This window comes from Peromyscus leucopus, chromosome 19 (assembly GCF_004664715.2).
Source record: "Peromyscus leucopus breed LL Stock chromosome 19, UCI_PerLeu_2.1, whole genome shotgun sequence".
Classification (NCBI taxonomy): Eukaryota; Metazoa; Chordata; class Mammalia; order Rodentia; family Cricetidae; genus Peromyscus; species Peromyscus leucopus.
The window spans coordinates 22,446,040-22,467,714 of NC_051079.1; the positions used below are offsets into that span (position 1 = coordinate 22,446,040).

A 21,675-nucleotide genomic window follows, 5' to 3' on the forward strand; every position below is an offset into this window, starting at 1 on the left:
AATCTTGTGTGAACACTGAAAAGGTTGCCTTTAACAGGAGCTTGTTTTATGTTAATCCCCTTTTCTTGTAACGGCCATTAGTAACATTTGGCTTTAGAGTTCCCTTTACTGTGTCGTATGCCTGCTAATAATGAAAGATCATTCAAACAGCAACACTTGAGGACACAGTTCTCGTCCAGCGTCCCTGACTTTGCATTACTGTGGCATTAGGACAGACCTTCTTTGTAAGGAGGAGGCACACAGATCATAGGTCATTGAAAACTACCAAGAAATAACTCTGTAAACGTGTGTCAATTTTAAGGTTATTTCCAGGTTACAGAAATAGCCGGATTACCAAGTGTTTTGACCGCTTTCCAGCCTGTTTTGCCTTTCTAAACATACATCTCAATCATACTTAGAACCATTTAGTGGTTCTGGGCTAGAATATTGTCTTCGAAACATGACTTTCAAGATCCTCTGTATTTTGACTAGTAGTTTTTCTTTCCCACCTCTTCCAAGAAAATACTTCACCTACTTGCTCTCCTCAGTTTTTCTTACTTACTTTTTTTAATGTTTAAATTTTTTGATTCATTTTTAATGTGTATAGGCATTTTACCTGCATCTATAAATGTGTACCACATACGTGCCTGGTGCCCATAGAGGCCAGAAAAAGGTCTTGGAGTCCCTAGAACTGGAGTTACAGATGTTTGTGAGCTATAGTGTGGGTGCCAGGAATTGAACCTGGGTCCTCTGGAAGGGCAGCCAGGGCCCTTAACCTTCCTCATCACTCTAGCCCTGCTTAGTCGCTCTTGGGCCCCCTACCTATAGGGCTCCAACACCACCACTACCACTAGCCTGCTAATTTCTGTTTTATTACCACTCTTGGTGAGCTACTATTTTTATCCTAAAATCTCAGTAAACTCTTCTTGAGACCCTTTAGAAAACACTGTCATTCTATCATACTTGATTATAATAAACTTTTTTCTCAACAGAATCTGTGGCAAGATGTATTAACTTCATTTAGCCATTTTATGTTGCATATGTCGAACATTATAAAATAAATGATTTTTATCTGTTCATAATCCATTAAATTGGGAAGTTGGTTATTATTAGAGATAACCTGTTTGTTTTACTCTTGGGACCATATGTGCATGTGGACTATAAGATGCCTAGCTCGTTGGTGAATGGAGGGAAGGACCAGCATTTTGATTTATGATTTTACTGTGTTTAAGAGGAAGCTCGTCAAAGTGACTGGGATGGTATCATTGCTTGCCACCAGGGTAAGCTGTCTTGCTCAACCTGGAATTACCAAAGATCTACAATAGGTGCTTATTTTCTCAAGCCAAAAGGATTAAAGACAGATGACATCGTTGCAACAGTAAGTGACCTTGTTTATATGGTATTTTCTCCTTAAAGAAACGCTTAAGTAATTTTGTTTCAGGTTTACTAATACTTCTAATAGAAAAACAAACAAACAAACAAACAAAAAAATAAAACAGGGTTTAACATTTTGGAGATAATGCCTTAACAGTATCAAGTATTTTAACTTGAGCTTTTTAAATTTGTGATTGGATGTGAAGTACTGTTATCCTATGGTTTTGATTTGCATTTCCTGCAGGACTTGTGGTGTTGAGCATCTTTTCATGTGATCTTGGGCTCTCTGTATGTGTATATTCTTTTTTGGGGGTTTTGTTTGTTTGTTTTTGTTTTTTTGAGACAGGGTTTCTCTCTTTGTTTTTTTGAGACAGGGTTTCTCTCTCTGTAGTCCTGGCTGTCCTGGAACTCGCTCTGTAGACCAGACTGGCCTTGAACTCACAGACTGCCTGCCTCTTCCCCCGAGTGCTGGGATTAAAGGTGTGCACTACCACCCGGCTCTATGTGTCTATTTTTAACAGCTACTCTTGTGTTGTAGGAAGGTTTAGGGACAGGAAGTGTGATTCCTCCAAGTGTGTTCTTGTCCAAAGACTAGTTTGGCTCTTTTGGTCCTAAGAATTTTACAGAAAGACAATTAAGATTTTTTTTTTTTAGGGGTGGGGACAAAAAAAAAAATTTTTTTTTTTTTTTTATATTTTTGCTATTATAAGTGGGGTTGCTTTTAAATTATACTGAGTACTAATGTATTAAGATACAACTTACATTTGCATATCCTTGTGCCTTGTGACCTTGATGTACTTGTTTATTCTAATGATTCTTAGTGGATATCTCTGCTTTTGATTGAAAATGCTTATTAAAGTATATAATTCAGTGTTTCACCCTATTTTGTGCAAATTGCTTTACAAGTATGTATGCAGTATTTTCTTGTATGAAAAGCAAATCTTAAGCATTTTTTATGGATTTCTAAACCTCAGATCTTAAGCTTCTTTAGGAAGTCTATCTGCAAAATGTTGAATAACAGTTTTTGTGTAAGTAGTGAAGATGATTACAGCTAATGTTTTACGAACACCTATTTCATTTATCCTCACAATAATCTCTTGCTATAGTCCATTGTTAGCTGGTACTATAACAGTAAGACTAAGGCTTAACGTAGTAAGTAACACGTCTAAGTCCAGTAAAAGTAGTAAGTGATCAGGCTGGGATTTAAATGTACAATTGTAATTTACAGATACAGTGATCACTCAGAGTATAATGTGTGTACCTCTGTGGCTGGTGGACGGATATTGTGGGATCTTAAGTGGTGCTGAATCATTTGTCTGACAGCTCAGCTACCTGGAGCAAAGCCAATAACCAGTACAGAATAAGCAGGAGCAGCTGTTAGAAAGTCTGCTCTGAAGGTTACCACTCAGAGGTTGCCTTCATGCATTTTAGTTTTGCTTTGCTTATTCTATCTTAGGTAATATATTTGAATGAATTAATTAGAAAAGGAAATTACTAGAAGTAGGTTTTCTAACAGTGGTAGATACTATTAAATAAATGCAAGGGACCATAGGGACCTTTTTTACTTGTAAGTAATGCCTTAGTTCCTGAGGGTACACTCTATAATACTACTTCGATGTGAGGTACTCAAAACTGGGTAAGACTAAGTATTCCATTTTCAAAGATAGAATGTTTTTAAACATAATGTTTTGTTTCCTTTTTTTGTAAGCTCTGTTATTTAGAGAAGTATAAATACATTCAACATTCTTATGCAGTGCTATAGAAGTACATCTTGCATAATGATATGTAAATTTTATGTTACCAGTACAGTAAACTTTAATTAAATATTTTCTACTTAAGTCTTAGAAGCCAGCCATTTATTTATTTGTGTATGAGTCTTTTGTATTGTCTTTTGGGTGAATAACATGTAATTTACACATTGGCATCCAGTGATTTCTCTGGCCATGACCCCAAACAAGAGATAAATAATCTTATATTTTTGACTTAGAGAAAAAAAAGCAGCTTGTTGACACATACTGATATTTAGAGTATTAAGATATTTATTTTACATAAACTGCATATAAATTGATGTGTTCCATCCAGTGTTTTATATATATATATTTTTATATATATTCTATTATGTGTCACAATTAAAATGTTTTTGGTTTCTAATAGGTATTTATTATGTTTTCAGTTTTATGTCAACTCTGAAAATAAATATAAAAACTTCTGTTTGTAAATTTCAGTTAACTAGCTATATTTTGTTGCCTTAGATAATTTCTTCACACTTAATTAAAACAGAAATAGAATTGTTTCTCTTTTTTTCTTTTGCCTAAAGGCAGTAGATATAACGTCCTGTGGAAACTTTGCAATAATTGGCCTCTCATCAGGAACTGTAGATGTGTATAACATGCAGTCTGGTATACATCGAGGAAGTTTTGGAGATGATAAAGGTATTGGATCTTTTTCCTCTTTTAAAAATAAGATTTAGATGGGTTTCTACAACTCTATGAGGCAGATATTGTTATATATGATATAAGCACCATATTGAAGCCAGGCAGTGGTTTCACAGACCTTTAAACCTAGCACTTGGGAGGCAGAGGCAGTCAGATTTCTGAGTTCAAGGCCATGCTGGTCTACAGAGGGTGTTCCAGAACTGCCAGAGTTACACAGAAACCCTGTCTTCAAAAACAAAAACAAAACCCACCGTATTAAAATATTCAAAGGGAAGAAAGTCATGAATACATTAGGGGGAAAGTAGATACATATTATTTTTCTTCTTTGCTTTGGACAAAATTTTAACTATTTTATTAAATTATCTTTCATGGAATCAAATGTTTTTGCTTGAACAGTCTAATAATTATGAATTTTCCCCCTACTTTGTAATTCAGTTTAATTTCAAGATTGTAGGTTTTATCACTAATGAGACTTGAGGTGTTTGGATAAAAGAGTCACTTGGTCTAATGTTGAGATACTGCCAATCCTGATTTCTCTTTCCTTTCAACATGTATTTAAAAGCTCATACAGGTTCTGTTAGAGGTGTTGCGGTGGATGGATTAAACCAGCTGACAGTTACAGCTGGTAGTGAACGATTACTCAAATTCTGGAACTTTAAAAGCAAGGTTTTAATCCACTCTTTGAGCCTTGATTCATCTCCAAATATGATGCTGCTCCATAGGGACAGGTAAACATACTTGTTTTTAGTGAAAACTTGTAAGCAAAGCAAATTACCAAGTGGGAAGAAACCAAAAGCATTTTGGTAAATAACTTCATATAGTTTAATGTCCTATATAAAGATATATATATTTATATTTATTTCCTATATATAAAGATATATTTTAATGAACAAAATTCGGGTTCCAATGTTTTTTCTTTGTTTATTAAACTTGTCTTTATTTGCATTTGTCTTCCCAGTGGCATTCTGGGGCTTGCCTTGGATGACTTCTCCATCACTGTCCTAGACATAGAAACTAGGAAGATTGTCAGAGAGTTCTCTGGACACCAAGGCCAAATAAATGACATGGTAAAAACAAAACAGCTTTTGAAATAACCTCACTCCTTTCCCCTTCTGTTTAGAATAAAGATGTTCAAGTAATTGAATCTGTATTTTTTTAAGAAGATTTTCAAAATGAGTGTTAATTTTCAGGCTAACTTTTAAAGAGATTTTAAGAAACCTTTGGGAAATGGTTTATTATTATGCAAGGAATTGATACTATCAGATTGAAGTATAAATGCCAGAGTTTATTTTGTCTTTAAATAAAGTCAGATATATACTTTGTAGAGTGAATTTTTTATTGAGTGTGAATATATCATTTTTCATTTAGTTTTAAAATGAGCTGAGAGAATTTACTTTTTTTTCTATTTGTAATGAATTTATGTAGTCGAACAATAGATTTGTTCTGATATATTACTCTAGAATTTTTTATTGTTTTATTAAATTTTTTTCCATTTATTTTACATACTGACCACAGTGTTCCCTCCCTCCTCTCCTCTGGTTCCCTCCCCCCACCTCCCATCCTCTTCCATCTCCATGCAGAAAGGGGCAGGCCTCCCTTGGGCGTCAACAAAGCATGGCACATCAAGTTGAGACAGGACCAAGCTCCTCCCCCTGTATCAAGGCTGGGCAAGGCAACCCAGCATGGGGAATAGTTTCCCAAAAGTCAGCTCAAGTGCCGGGGATAGGTCCTGATCCCACTGCTACGACTCCCACAAACAGACCAAGCTACACAACTGTCATACACATACAGAGGGCCTAGGTCGGTCCAGAATCCATGAGCTCCCAGTAGCTCAGGCCAGCTGTCTCTGTGGGTTCCCCCATTATGTACTCTAGAATTTATATAACTAAACTACAAAAGGTTTCAATAAAAATAAGAAGTTTTCTTTATGTTTCTCAAAGGGGATGTGTGACATTGTTAAAACATAAGCAGGTTTTAAAGTATATTATATTTAAATAAACCTAAAACCTTTAAAATTGTTAACTGAGGACTGTATTGAGTATATGGTATCATCTAGTATTAATTGCAGATTTATTTATTTGAAAAGAAAAAAATAAGAAAATGGTAACTACTCAATGCTAAAGCTAGTATTTAACAACCATATTACTTAATGAGCAGAAGTCAGAATTGACAGTCCTTTACTCTTTCCTTTAAAAGTAGGAGAAATTGGTTTAGGGAATTATTACATTGTGCAACTTGGAGAAAATCTGCCTTCAGCAGGTTTTGTTTTGACAGTATCTGGAGGAACCAGGGTAGGAATGGGATATTATGATGAAGTAGCATTTTAAAAACATCTGTTGTTGTCAGCTTGCTCTTCCTATTTATTCCTTTGTAGCTTTTACTTCCCCATTTGTGTCTGTACTTTCTCCTGCTCGGAGGTGTTCACTTCCATTTAATCCCTCGTGTTAGCTTTGTAGCACAAGCCTGTCTCTGAGAGCCAAGTTTTCCCATCCTCCACTGTCTGCACCACCCCTCCCTAGACTGAGCTGTCCACACCTAAAGTTTGAGTTTTGGTAATCTTGGCTGCAGCCTGATGAATAGATAAGCTTTGAGTCTACTTCGGTAATATTTGCTAATAAATAATCCTTGTGGTATATATAAATTTTAATTTTTCCTTTGGAGTTTTTCCACTTCTAAGCTAAGGCTCTCAACACTACATGGAGAAGGAGCTCTTGTCCATCCTTTTATGGCTGGAAACAAATATTTAAAGTGGCATCAGAAATCTGTTACCTCAGTGTGTTTAGAAAATGTTTTTGCTCATTCTTGGAAATAAAAGTTTTGTTACAGGGAAAAGGTTTATTTTTCTTCCTTTTTTTTTTTTCCTAACTGTAAAAGTAGGATTTCTTTGTTAACATGGTTTTAACAGAATTTTCATTCTCTATCTTCAGAATCATAGTGAGTTAGATAAATTCCTGGGGTTGAGTACAATAGATACAGTTTTCAGAGAAGCAACATTGTTTTATTTACAAATCTTTACAGCTGAAATTAGAGTACAGAATATCTCTAACCACAGTTTCAGAATATTTGAATATTTTTTAAAATTTACTTTTAATAATGATGTGTAGTCATAGTTTATAAATTCTTTAGGTAAATAAGTAGTGCTATAAATATTGGTACAATGTTAATTTCATGAACCTGATTTGATTCACTTAAAAACCTAATATTTATGTAAGCCCCAGAGAAGTGATAAATAGGAAATATATTTTTATTTATGTAAACTAAAAGTCTGAATTTTGCACAGTCACATTTATCATTTCATGAAACTTAAAATCCTTTCAAGTTTTGTATGCTTTAAGGTATTCATGTGTATACATGTGTCTATATAGGCATACCTATATAGTATACATATAGAAATATATATAATGTATAAAAATACATTAAAAATATATATTTGTTTTGTTTTGAAGACGTTCAGTCCTGATGGCCGTTGGTTAATAAGTGCTGCAATGGATTGCTCTGTTAGGACTTGGGACCTCCCATCTGGCTGGTGAGTTCATTTGTAAGTCCCTCGGATGATTTCTCATCGCTGTCTGAACATGTGGCTTTTGCCTGTTGTTTATTGCTATGTAGTTGGCATGTTTTGCTTGTCGAGTGTTGTTGATGTCTTCAGTGTCAGGTGGTAGCATGACACACCAAATGAGCAAGGTAAATGCAAATCTCTTACTCATTTCTGCAAAACAGATAAAGAAGTGGTGTGTGTAAATCTTGAGAAAACCCATGTGGTCTTGGCACTCTAAAGTAGAGCCCAAATTTTATTTTGAGGAATTTTGCTATTGTTCATACTGAATTTCATTAAAAACTGAAAGACCATAGCTTTCCTCGATATTATTTTTCTCTCTTTTTTTCAATGATACGGCAGTATCAGAAATCTGTTTGCTGAGTGGAACTCACTGCTAATCCAGCACATTCTCAGGAATTGGTTAACTTCAAATGTGCAAGCAGTCTGACCTTTAGGAAGGAAAAACCCATATTTCTCATTTCCCTGTAACTTTGCTATAGGCAGAAATCACACCCACCTTCTAGCATGTGCATCTGATTGAGAGTGAGCACAGCTGAGGAACCAGTGAGTGAGTCCACCGTAATCCCTGGGGACTTTTGTCTACAGGTGTGTCCCTTCTCACTTACTGTAGAGTGAAGCAAAGTGTACTTAGTTTAGCTTAGCTTGAAGACTGAAGAACAGAAGTTTGAAGATACTTAGAAATACTGGTAATCTCTTACCTCCTGGCCTGTTGCAGTTCCCCAAAAATGAGTATCATAGAATTAGAATTAAAATAAGAACAGTGACTTTTTTGGTAGCAAGTTTATCTTTGGAAGGGAAAACTAGGATCTGAAAGTAGCACTTAAAGCCTTGAAGCTTTGATTCAGCAATAGCCTATTTGCTGAACATTTTATTTTAGTAATTAGTTGAGTAGATTTAAATCTGGTAAGGTTTCAACTTTTTTTTAAGTATGTATGTTTTAGATGAACACTATTTAAGGTTAATGCACAAGCAAGAAACAAGACATTGAGTTTTAGAAAAAAGTAAAATCACCAATTTGACAAAGGAATATTTTTATTAAAGAAAAAAACAAGTAATTCTTAGACTGAAATTTGGAGTGGAACATGAAAGGCGATCTCAAACAACAAATGCTGTTTAATGTCAGCTAAGCTGGCATTACATGGTACTGGGTCCTTCTGCCCTTCCACTTCTTTCGTGCCCCAGTAAACACGGTGGTATTATTATTATTATTACTATTATTATTATTATGTCTGTTGAACAAGTTAGGAAAAGGAGGCTTAAAGAGATTCAGTAATTTGCCCAAGGGATTGCACTGTAAATGGCTGAGCAAAATGATAAACACAAGAGGAAGACCTTCCATATCAGCTTTGTTCAGGTTGTGTCATGCTCTCTAGGAATGGACCAGTGTCTCTTTTTTTCTTTTTAAGATTTATGTATTAATTTATTTATTATGTATACAGTGTTCTGTCTGCATGTATGCCTGCAGACCAGAAGAGGGCGCCAGATCTCATTACAGATGGTTGTGAGTCACCATGTGGTTGCTGGGAATTGAACTCAGGACCTCTGGAAGAGCAGCCAGTGCTCTTAACCTCTGAGCCATCTCTCCAGCCCCAGGACCAGTGTCTTAGTATAGGAGACAGGTGATAGAGAAGTGCTGGTGTCTCAGTGTAGAAGCTTAGGAAGCTGCTATTTAGATTCCACCTTTTAAACATACCAGAACAGCAACCTTTGGTTCTGTTATTCCTTCATTAACATTTTCATCATTTATGTAGCATGGTAAGTATCTGAAGAATGAATATACTCAGAGTGGAGAGAGAGCTCAGCAGTTAAGAGCACTTGCTGTTCTTGTAAAGGACCTAGTTTTGGTTCCCAGCACCCACAAGGTGATTTATAGCTGTCTGTAACTCCAGTTCCAGACACTGTCTCCTGGCCTCGGCAAGCACTACATGATATGAAATACATATTTACATTCAGTCAAAACATTCTTACACATAAAATAAAAATAAGTATCCTTAATTAAAACTACAAATGAGTATATTGTTATGTAACCTAAAAAGTGAGGTGATGCCTGAGTGAATATTTGAGTGTAGTGCCCTGCAGCTGTGTCCATCCGGAGCTGCTCCTCTTTAAAGCGCCCTTTGACCTCACTGATGGCAAGTGTAAGTAGACTTCATAATCCCGAAGTTACGTCAGTCGGCTAATGCGACACCACTCCCGTGTTCTATTCTGGTTTCTGATCTACTCGACATTCAGGCTAACTCTCTAGGCGATGAGAAATACGTATGATTCAATGGCTTTATAGCAGAAGTTTGCATTTGGTTTTCTTGTTCCTTCCTCAGCTTTACATTCCGTGGAACTTTAGCATGAGACAAATTGGAAGACAATACTGTTTTAACATTTCTCTTAAGGCAGAACCATCCATTTGTTCTCCTTAGTGAAAATTCCTGTGGAAAGTGATTCCATCACTTCAGCAATAGAATATGCTAACACCAGTTCAGTTTTCTGGAATAATAGAAATAACTTAATGTTCCTTTGTATATGCAAGGCTCTGATGTTAAAAGATTAGATCCCCCTGAATGCAACTGTTCCTAATGTCCATCAGGAAAAATGACAACATACCCGGGACTTGTCATTTTCTAGGGTTATCAGGACACTTCTGGCTGGGATTAAGCTTGCACACTGAAGTTTTGTGAGCGTAGGTGACGGTGGAAATATGCTGCATGTGTGGAAACTGCTTCCTCAGTGCGGTGCTTTACACCACAGTGGAGGGCCAGTCCACCCACACACTCCAGCTGTAGAAATGAAGTTGCACAATGGAACTGACAACATTGAATTCTCAAATGGAACAAGTTTGCTCAAGCAGTTCATTTTCTGAACAGATGGACTCAAACATGGTAGGGGTTTCACCCTACGTACTTCAACCTCTGCTGTGCTTCAGGACAAGGGAGAAGTAACAAATGAGGAAATGGTGTGCCTTATTATATGCTGGGGTAATACTGTCTGCTCTGAGTCGTCCAGGTTGTGTGAATTAAGAGAAATGATTTGACATTTAATCACCACTGGCTTTTAAGTGGTTGAGCACTCTGCTTCCTTGTCTTAAGTCCCCTACCACAGGTGTTTCTTGTGAGTTTCCCATGCAGGCTTAAGCAGAAGCCAGACCGCCTATCGCCTCTCTTTCCTATAACAGAGAATTGGCCAACAGTAGTTATCTTGAACACACACAGTTTGGCATTTGTTAGGTTTTGTTTGTTTGTTTGTTTGTTTTTTCCCCTCTCATTTTGGGTTTGTCACTTAATGTCTTCCCTGAAGAGCTGACATGGACAGTTGCACTGCTCATGGTATATCCCGTACACTGCTTGTGTATATTTAATTACAGCTATGGTTTTATTGTAATTATGTGGTTAAAAGTGCAGTCTGCTTGGGCTTAAATCTAGGTCAGTTGCTTTCTATCTTAGAAAATTTTTAAATCTCACTGAGACTTGATTTTCTGATCTATAGGGAAAGATGATTGTGTCTCACAGGCTGGTAAAGATTGCATTAGTGACTCCACTCAAGTGCCCACAACAGGATACTTGTAAGCACAAAATACAGGAGCAGGGCACAGCTTAGGTGCTATTGTCTCTCTTCAATCACATGTATGAGCATAGAGCCTGAACTTCAGGCATTTGTTATATGTTTCCATGAAAAATGCATTATCTTTGACCTGTTTGTTTGTTTGTTTGTTTTTATAATTTTAAAACTAGTTTACTTTGGGGCCCGAGAGGTGGCTCAGCAGTTAGGAGTACTTGTTGCTTTTGCAGAGAAGACTGGGGTTGGATTTTTAATACACATAGTAGCTCACAACCATCCATAACCCCAGTTCCAAGGAATCCAGCAGGCATACACATGGTGCACATACATGCATGCTTGCAAAACATTCCTACACATAAGTAAAATAAGTAAATCTTTAAAAACAACAACAAGAAGTCGCCTGCACTTCCTGAAGGTGTTCTTCCTCCTAGCAGGCTGAGGAGCCTCTGCTCTAGACGTTCTCTTGCCCCCTGGCCTGCTTGGACTTCCTGCAGTCACTAACTATCCTTTGGAGATTTTTTTTTGTTTTTGTTTTTGTTTTTGTTTTTCGAGACAGGGTTTCTCTGCGTAGCTTTGCGCCTTTCCTGGAGCTCACTTGGTAGCCCAGGCTGGCCTCGAACTCACAGAGATCCGCCTGGCTCTGCCTCCCGAGTGCTGGGATTAAAGGCGTGCGCCACCACCGCCCGGCTCCTTTGGAGATTTTTACTGCTAGATGATTACTACTGCAATCCCACTGTTCTTCCTGTTCAAATGTATTCTGCATTATTCTGATGGGGAATTTCCTTATGAAATCATCTCCTCAAAAACATTCAGTGGCTCACTATCAAGATGTGCAGGTTGTGTTGGTATGCTTTGCATAATGGTCCCTCCCTACTCTCAGTGTGTGATGTGTGATGTCTTTAAAATTGTTCACAATATATAATGTACCAAAACTGGGGTAAGAAAAACAGTATTTCTTGTGTTCTCCTTACTGTTGAATCTTCTCCAGTTTATCAGTCTGTTTACTGTTTTGGTTCTTCCCAGTTGTCTGTTGTCACATAGCAGTTTAGTTGACAAACAGTGCTTAGTGCTCTTTCTGGCTGTAATTTGTAAAAAACAAAATGCTTTGCCCCCAACTTTTGTTGCTTGTTATCTTAGTAAAAAAATACATTTTTTTTTAAAAGTACACCTCTACAGCTGGGCAGTGATGGCACACGCCTTTAATCCCAGCACTCAGGAGGCAGAGGCAGGAGGATCTCTGTGAGTTCAAGGCCAGCCTGAACTACAGAGCGAGATCCAGGACAGGCACCAAAGCTACACAGAGAAACCCTGTCTCAAAAAACTAAAATTAAATAAATAAATAAATAAATAAATAAATAAATAAATAAATAAATAAGAGTACACCTCTACAAGTAGAGCTTAAGTACTTGAACTTCTCTTTGTAGCCTTATTGACTGCTTCCTGTTGGACTCGGCTCCTCTCAATGTCACTATGTCCCCAACTGGAGACTTTCTAGCAACTTCCCATGTGGATCACCTTGGGATTTACCTGTGGTGAGTTCTTTCATACACTACCTCTTTTATTTTGGGGAGGAGGAGGAGGAGGAAGATGACAATGGTCAAAATCAGTGGTGGTTAAAGTTGCCGTTTCCTTTGTTTTTATATACAACTGTCACATAGACTAAGTAATCTACCATGAATCTACAACTGATGCTTGATAATTTGACAGCTTTGTTCAAGTTTACATTCTAAATTACATCATTTATGTCTGTTATTAAATTTGTCTTTCATTGGCTAAAGGACTTTCAAAGATTAGATTTATTTGCTAAAGAGATTTCAAAGATTAAAAAAGGAAGTTCCCATTAGGACTTAACCCACTGTGTAACTGTATGACCTTTGCTAATCACTTCTGAACTTTAGTGTGCTTTATAATATAAAGTAAGGCACACATGAGCAAAATGCTTCCTAAGATGGATTCTAGTTGCATGCAACTAGAAAGATTTTATTTCTTTCCTGGGTTTATAAACCCAATTCTTTTAGCTGTTCTGGAATTTGTATATTTATTGCATACTGGTCTTAAGCTTGTAATCCTCCCATCTCAATTTGATGAGACTACATGCGTAGTCTACCTTATCAGTCTTTTCTAGTTATAAAATATGTTCCAGTTTTAATGGGGGGAAAAGTCAATTTGAATTATCATTTTGGCCATCTTAAAAAGTAAAATGTGGTGTCATCTGCAATCAGTGAAGCTTGAGCACTTCACAGATTAGTAGCAGTTCGGGGAGGATGGAGCTGTGTAGGAGTGTGGTGCTTCTCCATAGAGTACGGCTGGTAAGAGGACTTGGGACCTGAGTTCCCAGTTTTCCATTGAGATTCATATCGTAAATATAGGGAAATCTGCCCCTACTTTAGTACAGATATTTCTATCCTGAGCACTCACCTAGGGGCTGCTTTGCAGATGCATAACAGAAGCATGATTACTTAGCCCTTTTAGAAAAGGCCACCTGACAGCTATTTAATGCGCCCAAGAACATAATTATGGTATTCACTTTAGCTCACTTTCTCAAGCTTTCTTTTTGCCGTGCTTTTTTTTTTTTTTTAGTAGAGATTGGTATTTGTGAAATGCTATATGAAAGTTATTTTATCCTATTAAAATACTATCTACTACTAGTCTCTTGTCAACAAGTTTTTGTACTATGCTCAAAACAGAGACTCAGGCTTGCTGTGGTTGTGCAAGCCGTTAATCCCAGCGCTCAAGACCAGCCTGCTCTATGCATGATGGGTTCCAAGTTAGCCACGGCTGCATAGTAAGACCCTGTCTCACAAAACCGGAAGCGTCATTTATTTTATTTAATGTGTGCGTGCTTAGCTAGCATGTCTGTCTATGCACCACATGCACACAGTGCCTGCAGAGACCAGAGAGGGCATTGGATCTGCTGGGACTGGGGTTACAGACAATTGTCAAACACCCACGTTAGTGCTGGCATTGCTCCCAGTCCTCCTGAAGAGCAGCCAGTGCTCTTAACTGCTGTGCTGTCTCCAGCTCCATTCATGTTTTTATACAGCTTTTTTATGATAACGTTTTCAAATTAATATCTCTTTTGAGGTATTAACTAGTTAGCCATTGTAGTCTCTGGCCAAATTCGAGATCCTTACCAGATATTAAAGTTTCTCTGAAGATAATGTTTCTGTAGTAATGCTACTGTTATAAAATACTTGCTTTTTGCTTGCTCAGGTCGAATATTTCCCTCTATTCGGTTGTCTCCCTGCGACCACTTCCTCCAGATTATGTCCCTTCGGTAGTGATGCTTCCTGGGACTTGTCAAACCCAAGGTAATCACAGAATAACAAAATTATTTCTGAGGTGTATTAAAAATCTGTTGGGTTATTGCCACAAAAAATCAAAATGTAATGCATTCAAAGTTTTTTTTTTTAGCTGATTTAAAATATGTTGAATGACTTCAGTTTATAGAAAGCCATAACTGATGATATATCTTTGAGATATAAAATATGCCAGTGTGAAAGTATTTGAAGTCTACTGATGAGAATTATAATTAATAGGAGGAAAGAAGGAAAAGGGAATAAGCAAAGGAAATATGGGAACAGAGTTTGCAAAGCTACGTTGATTGAATGTTATAAAATACAAATGAATGTGGGATGAAATTGGTTCTTTTATATGATAGAGCTTTGGCCTTCATTTGTCTTACCTGAGCGTCTATTTTAAGGTCCGGAAGTGTTGGAAGAACAGATTGAGCCAAGTGATGAAATGATAGAGTATGAGTCGCCACAACAGTTGAGTGAGCACCTTGTGACTCTGTCACTTCTCCCTGAGTCACGCTGGAAAAACCTTCTGAATCTTGATGTTATCAAGGTAATATTGTAGTAGTCTTGAGGCTGCGTCCCAGCCTGTACTCCAGCAGCATTTCCTGCTTTGAGGGTCTGAGGGAATGGCTGTCCGGCTCTGCTGTTTGACGAATGGTGTTTCATGGATGTCATCACAGAGGTCCCTTCTCTATGTCCACTTAAGCACACTGCAGGTGTTTGCTTGTAGCAGAAGCAATCCGTGACTGCAGGGCTTTTAGACCAGGCTATTTTAATATCTGGTCTAATAAGTTATATTTCTTGCTTTCAAAACAAAAGAAAGAAAAGTTGTTATCTAAATATATGTGTGTCTTACTGCTATGTTTAAGAAAGTTATACTAGGGTTTTTATTATTATTATTATTATTATTATTATTATTAAGCCACAATTAACCTTTTACCGTTCCATGTTCTTTCTGCTGCTAAGAAGACTTTCAGAGCTTTCTGTGCCAGAGTCAGCAAGTGAGTTCATGAGGCAGGACTGAGGGATGGCTGATGATACTGTAGTGGTGAAAACAAAGGGAGCCCATTTGTCCCCGAGGACAGAACAATTTGAAGAAACTTGGCCAGCTAGAGAAATGGCTCTATGGTTAAGAGCAGGTACTACTTTACAGAGGAGCCGAGTTCAGTCCTCAGCACCCACATTGGGTCTCAAAACCACCTGTAACTCCAGTTTTAGGGGATCTGTTATCCTCTTCTGGTCTCTGTGGTCACTGTACTCAAGGGCACAAACCCCCCCACATACACATGCTCATCATGAAAAAAATAAAAACAATTTGGTATAAAATAGAAATTCTGACAATAGAAATTTCAGTGGAATTTTTATGACATGAAATATTTTATAAATTGGCGATAGTATTTTCCTTTTAAAAGTATTAAAGTTAAAATTCCCTTGGAAGGCAGAGCCAGGCAGATTTCTGTGAGTACAAGGCCAGCCTAGTCTACAGAGTGAGTTCCAGGACAGGTGCCAAAGCTAAACTGTCTTTAAAAATAAAAAAAGAAAAAACAGGGAAAAAAAAAAAAAAAGAGGAGGAGGCAGGAATTATCACCCCCCCAAAAAAAGTTAAAATTCCAACAAAATTAAAAGAATCAAGGTCTCTAGGTGGTGATGCACATACTTTTAATTCCAGCACTTGGGCGGTATAGAGGCAGACGGATCTCTACAAGTTCAAGGCCAGCCTGCTCTACAGAGCGAGTTCCAGGCAGCTAAGGCTACAGAAAAACTCTGTCTTGAAAAACAAAACAAAAAAAAAGAATTAAGGTCATATTTCTCCAAAATCTTAGCAAATTATTTCTAATGGGGGAGTCTGCACTTCTGGTTTTGAATTTTCTTCTGGAGACTAGCCATTTGTTAAGTTGTTTATATTTTGTTTTGTTAAGAGATACTGAGTATAGCAATTCATTTTGTGAACATGAACCTTGTCTTAGAGCTGCTCCTGAGCAGCACTTATACATTGGAAGCCTGGGTGAAGGCTAGCTACAGCATTGTTGAAAATGATTTTATTTTAACATTCTATGTGGAAAAGTTTTCTTCCTACTATTCATTTTGATGTTTGTTTTCAATTTCACTTGTGCTAAGACATTCGAAACTGTTAATAGGATAAATACTTACTAGTCTTTTTTCTCCTCATTTTCTCTTCATCAGAAAAAGAATAAACCAAAAGAGCCACCCAAAGTACCCCAGTCAGCACCATTTTTCATCCCAACGGTTCCTGGGCTTGTACCCAGGTTTGCTGTACCTGAGCAGAATGGGGATCCCCAGCAGGTAGGAACCAGATCAGTGCTGTAAGTTTATGGGGTGTGTGTCACTTTGTATAGCTCCCACTGTCATAGAGTAAATTAAGAATCATTTAGGTTATAAGCTGTATTTGAGTAATATTTATGTTCTTTAAATAATGTGTGTTTGTTTTTATTTAAGTCAAAGGTGGTAAATCTTGGGATTTTGGCTCAAAAGTCAAATTTCTACCTGAAACTTGAAGAAGGATTGGTAAATAATCAATGTAAGTTAAATTATGAAATATTTCAACAAGTTTCTTCATTTCTGGTTCAGTTCATCTGAGAGAAAAGTTGAACAGAGTTCATAGTAGATAAAAGAATAAGTAAAAATAAAGGTGTTGAGAATTTGGCTCTAATCTACAGCAACATAGCTTTTCAGTTATGCTGAATGAGTGACTAAATTCAGTTGATGTTGATAGTAAGTCTATTGAGACTCTTCCCAGCCTTCTGGATGGAAGCTCAGATTGTGTTTGGAAGGAGAACTCCCTGACAGCATGTGCTTTTCAGCGCTGCATTGCCAGTTCCAACAGGGAACCTCAAGCTCCTTGTTTTCATTTAAGAATCTGCTTAGTAATGTGGTTCTTAATATAGCAAAGGCAGATATTTCAGGTAATTATATATTTATTACAATACCTACATTTATAGGTAGATTTTAGGTAATTTTATATGCAATTTTAAAGGAAAATTTTATTTTATTTAAACTTTTTAGGTTACTGTGTAGCTTATAGTAAATATAAGCAATTTTTAAAAATGGTCACTCTCCTGAGAAATTTGACTCATCTTCTTGTTTTATGGTCAGAATGCTTGTGTTTCATACCATTATCACTTGAGTTCACATGGGCAAAAGTCAGAATGATACTAATTGTCTTGTTTATTGAAGAATAAAGAATAAACAATTGTTTAAGATATACTAAAGGACAGAAAACAAGATCAGTCAGATTTTTGTCATGATTCAAAAGCTAAAACCATAGTCTAAGATAGCAAGGGACTGATAACATTGGTTGTGTTGAGTGTGTTTTCATGGGATGCATAGTAAACGGTAGTGCTGACCTCTAGAGGAGCCTGGGGTTGATAGAACAGGGGCTGAGGTCCTCCCCTTGTGTGTTTCTACATTGTTGATGTATCTTAATAACCAAGTGATAGAAAGAAAAGGTAATTCGCCCACCTCATCCTGTTCCTGGTGGTAGTCACTGTTAATAGATGTTCCTCGATGTTCCTCGATGACCTCATGTTACAGGTTTTTTGTTCTAATTGATTTATCATTAATGAAATGTCTACTGTGAAGATTTGGGATTTTTTTTAAGAGCAGCAAAGTTTAAATTCCTGACAATGCAAAACGTTAAGGACTTTTAGTACTTTTACTGCTACTGAAATTTTTACTGTTTCATTAACCTTGGGGTTCATTGTGCTGTAATGTGAAAAAAAAAAAAAAACATGCACAGAAAGAAATTCTGATTTCATTTACATATATATTGCTTGGGGTATGAAGGAAGAGTGTAGCTTCTTAAATTAAGTAATGGTAAGAAATAACTAGATTCCTTTTACAACAATGCAGATGAAGCTGCTCTTCACCTTCTGAAAGAAATAGGCCCATCAGGAATTGAAACAGAGCTGCGAAACTTGTCTCCCGATGATGGTGGCTCCGTAGAAGTCATGCAAGCCTTTTTGAAAATGATCGGGATGATGTTGGACAGAAAGCGTGACTTTGAGTTAGCCCAGGCATACCTTGCATTGTTTTTAAAGGTGAGTGAGATGTTTATGTTACATTTTAAATTCTGTGAAGCTGTGTTACTGTGCCTGTCTAAAACACTTGACCGGTCTAATAAAGAACTGAACGGCCAATAACAAGGCAGGAGAAAGGGCAGGTGGGGCTGGCAGGCAGAGAGAATATAGAAGGAGAAATCTGGGAGGAAAAAGAAGAAAAAATATGAAGGAGTGAAGAAAGAAGTAGCCAGGCAGGGAAGCAGGAGGACTCCAGGGACCAGCCACCCAGCTACACAGCAAGCCATGGAGTAAGAGTAAGATTTACAGAAGTAAGAGAACAGGAAAAGCCCAGAGGCAAAAGGTAGATGGGATAATTTAAGAAAAGCTGGCTAGAAACTAAGTCAAGCTAAGGCCGGGCATTCATAATCAAGAATAAGCCTCCATGTGTGATTTATTTGGAAGCTGGGTGGTGGGCCCCCAAAAGAGTAAGAAAACATTTTGGCACCCCGTGTGGGGCTTGAACCCATGACACTGGAATTAAGAGTCCCATGCTCTGCTGACTGAGCTAGCTGGGCCATTCAGTTCTTTATTAGACCAATCAGGTGTTTTAGACAGGCACAGTAACACAGCTTCACAGAGTTAAACAAAGTAACACACCTTAAAATAATATTCTACAACAGATGGACATGCTCCTTATCCACAGTGTCAAATAGGTAGCCACTCATTATGTGGCTGATGAATACTCTGGCTAACTGTAACTGAACAGTAGCTGTCTGGGCTATGCGCTTTGTAGCCTTTATTACTTGGCATAATTTTGACTTTATCCCTACTTGTCATCTGTTTGTTACTTGTACTGAACCTTAACTTTTTTAAGTAGTTACATTTTTTTAAATTTCCTGTGATCATAAGGGAAAGTCGGGTTCTTTTGTTTGTTCATTTTTGTCTGCTGCTGAAATCAAAGTATTCACCACCATCAGTTTCAAGTAATTTGGCACAACTTGGTTTTTGATGAATGAAATAGAGATGTGCTTTGTGGGTCCACTATGGTGATGTAATGCGCTGAAGACACAAGTATTTTAAATTCATTTACAAACTGGATACTTGCATAGAACCAGATAGGTTGTTTTTTAAAGAAATCCCAGATTGTGTCTATAGGTTTTCCTGTGTTTACCAAATGTTAGTCCCTACAAACAAATTTGCACAAACCTTTAGAAACTAAAATCAGTGACCATCATCAGTGGGGTATAGAAGAAAACTGGAAGCACAATCTGGTAACTGGGGTTTGTGGTGTGGAAGAATGAAGCTTACTTAGTTCTGTTAAGAGATTGTGGCTTAAAAAAATGAAGTAAAAAAAAGTTTGAAGTAAAAAATAGTTTGATGGAACAGCAGGAAATCAGAGAACAATAAACCACCATTTCAGAAAGAAATAATTAGATACTATTTTCTTAGGTTCCTTGGTAGAAAAAAAGATCAAAAATTTAATATTCTTAAGTAAAATGTCCAACTTAACCATCATACTTTTCTTTCCAGTTACACCTCAAAATGCTTCCTTCAGAGGCAGTGCTGTTAGAAGAACTGGTAAAGTTGTCGTCACAGGTGGACGAAGACTGGACTCATTTACAGTCTCTCTTCAATCAAAGCATGTGTATTTTAAATTATATCAAAAGTGCTTTGTTGTAAAAAATAAACTTAGTGATTACAGAAATCAAAGCTCTATGTGAAATGTTGAACTTGTCTTCATTCCCAGCTCAGTATGGAAGGACGTGTTGGCAATGCTTGACCAGCAGTGTTCTGTATTCTAAGTGCAAAATACCTTGTAGCTGTAGAACTATACCTTCTTTATGCTCTGAACACCGAGGGGATCTAAAACCACCTGAGTTCCTTCACACTAGTCACATACATGAGGCTTTTTGAATTATTGCCATTTAGTATTTTTTCAGTATGTTACATATAATAGTGTCTATTTAGTATGAAGTTTTGCAGAGTTAAATTGACAATGTCAAGTAAAGCAGATCTATAATGTATTTCTAAAAATGCTTTTTGTTATATTAGAAAAATGAGTGTTTATTTTCTGGGTGCCTTTTGATGAAGCATAAATTGTTGGTTCTTGAAGCTGTGCTTTATGTCTGGTACCTGTGGTACAGCCCTCCTGTGTTACAGAAGAGTCCAAGTAAGGTTGTCTGGGACCTGCGGCATGTCTAGTGTATAGCACAGGATCTAGAGCTTTCTCTGTTGACTCCTTTCTAAACAAGTTTTTGTTAGATCAAAATGTGAGAGGTCCTTGCTCCAGGCAGGCGCACCAGGAAGAGGTGCAGCAGGTACTTGCACAGGGAGATTCCAAGCTCCACTGAGCCTGGCTTTCACAGTTTCTCCTCCTTCTCTGACGTGTTTATATGGGAAGAAACTGCTGACTACACTCGTCATCATTTTCTTTTCTATGGTCCAGGCTTTAGCAACTCAGGAATTAGAATGAAGCAATTCTTGGGGCTGGAGATGTAGCACAGAGCCCGTATAAACCAGGCTTGCTGGTGTGCACCTGCAATCCCACCACTCCAGAGGGAAAGGCTGGAAAACTAGGAAGATACTGGAAACCATAGCTGGAGGCTAGCCTGGAATACATGAGATCCTGCTCAAATAGTAACAAACGAAGAGTAAGCAATTCTTAAGGACCCATGCTCTAAAAACTACTCCTAGAATGCACCTGGGTACTCTTGCTCAGCATTAGCTTAGAGAACTTTACAGATTTCTTTCCAGGAAAGAACAGTCCATACAAAGAGGGGCTGGTAAGAAGGCTCTGGTTAAAGGACCTTGCCACCAATCCTAGAGGCCCAAGTTTAATTCCTAGGGCCCACGTGGTGGAAGGAGAGAACTAATTCTTTCAAGTTGTCCTCTAACCTATACATGCACACGCACGCACGCACACACACACTCAAATGTAGAATCAAACTTATTAAGACGAACCAATGAGAAATGTATTATTAAAGTGCTTTTTGATCTTCTAGTGTGAGGTAAAACTTGTCAGTTATTATAGGAAAATGCAACCCTCCTTTCTACTGACTTTGTGTTTGACTTTATATTCATTTATCAATGGCAGTGACGTGAATGTTAGTGACGGCTTAAGTTCTGACTTTGACAGACAGTAGCTTAAAGCTGCAGTAAAGCCTGAGTGCATATAACCCCACACTGTAGTAAGGAAAACAGAACGATAGGAGCTGTGAACTCAAGTGGGGTTTTTTCTTCCATAAATCATAAACTAAATATTCTTACCCTTTTCAGGTAAAAGTACAAGCTTGATCCTGTTGTCATTTTTATTAGAGATGTCTTAAAACAGTGCTACCACATTATTTTGTCAATAACCCTCCAAAACCTTAGACATTTGACATCAAGGAAGAGAAGAAGAAAAAAATACAAAGTATTTTGGTGTACATATTTTTCTTAAAATGTTATCAGTCTCTGCATAC

General features: G+C 37.4%; 1 protein-coding gene across 1 annotated transcript in view; it reads left to right on the forward strand.

The window, feature by feature from the left end:
- Wdr36 (WD repeat domain 36) overlaps nucleotides 1-20,865 on the forward strand; it is a 34,432-nt gene extending 13,567 nt beyond the window's left edge. The window contains exons 12-23 of the mRNA XM_028867049.2: nucleotides 1,212-1,357; nucleotides 3,671-3,785; nucleotides 4,351-4,516; nucleotides 4,747-4,855; nucleotides 7,235-7,314; nucleotides 12,321-12,428; nucleotides 14,110-14,207; nucleotides 14,600-14,745; nucleotides 16,380-16,499; nucleotides 16,653-16,734; nucleotides 18,066-18,253; nucleotides 19,745-20,865. Of these exons, the coding sequence (XP_028722882.1) occupies nucleotides 1,212-1,357; nucleotides 3,671-3,785; nucleotides 4,351-4,516; nucleotides 4,747-4,855; nucleotides 7,235-7,314; nucleotides 12,321-12,428; nucleotides 14,110-14,207; nucleotides 14,600-14,745; nucleotides 16,380-16,499; nucleotides 16,653-16,734; nucleotides 18,066-18,253; nucleotides 19,745-19,894 (1,508 nt within the window). The 3' untranslated portion in view covers nucleotides 19,895-20,865. The remainder of the gene's footprint in view (nucleotides 1-1,211; nucleotides 1,358-3,670; nucleotides 3,786-4,350; nucleotides 4,517-4,746; nucleotides 4,856-7,234; nucleotides 7,315-12,320; nucleotides 12,429-14,109; nucleotides 14,208-14,599; nucleotides 14,746-16,379; nucleotides 16,500-16,652; nucleotides 16,735-18,065; nucleotides 18,254-19,744) is intronic.
- Nucleotides 20,866-21,675: the final 810 nt, after the last annotated feature.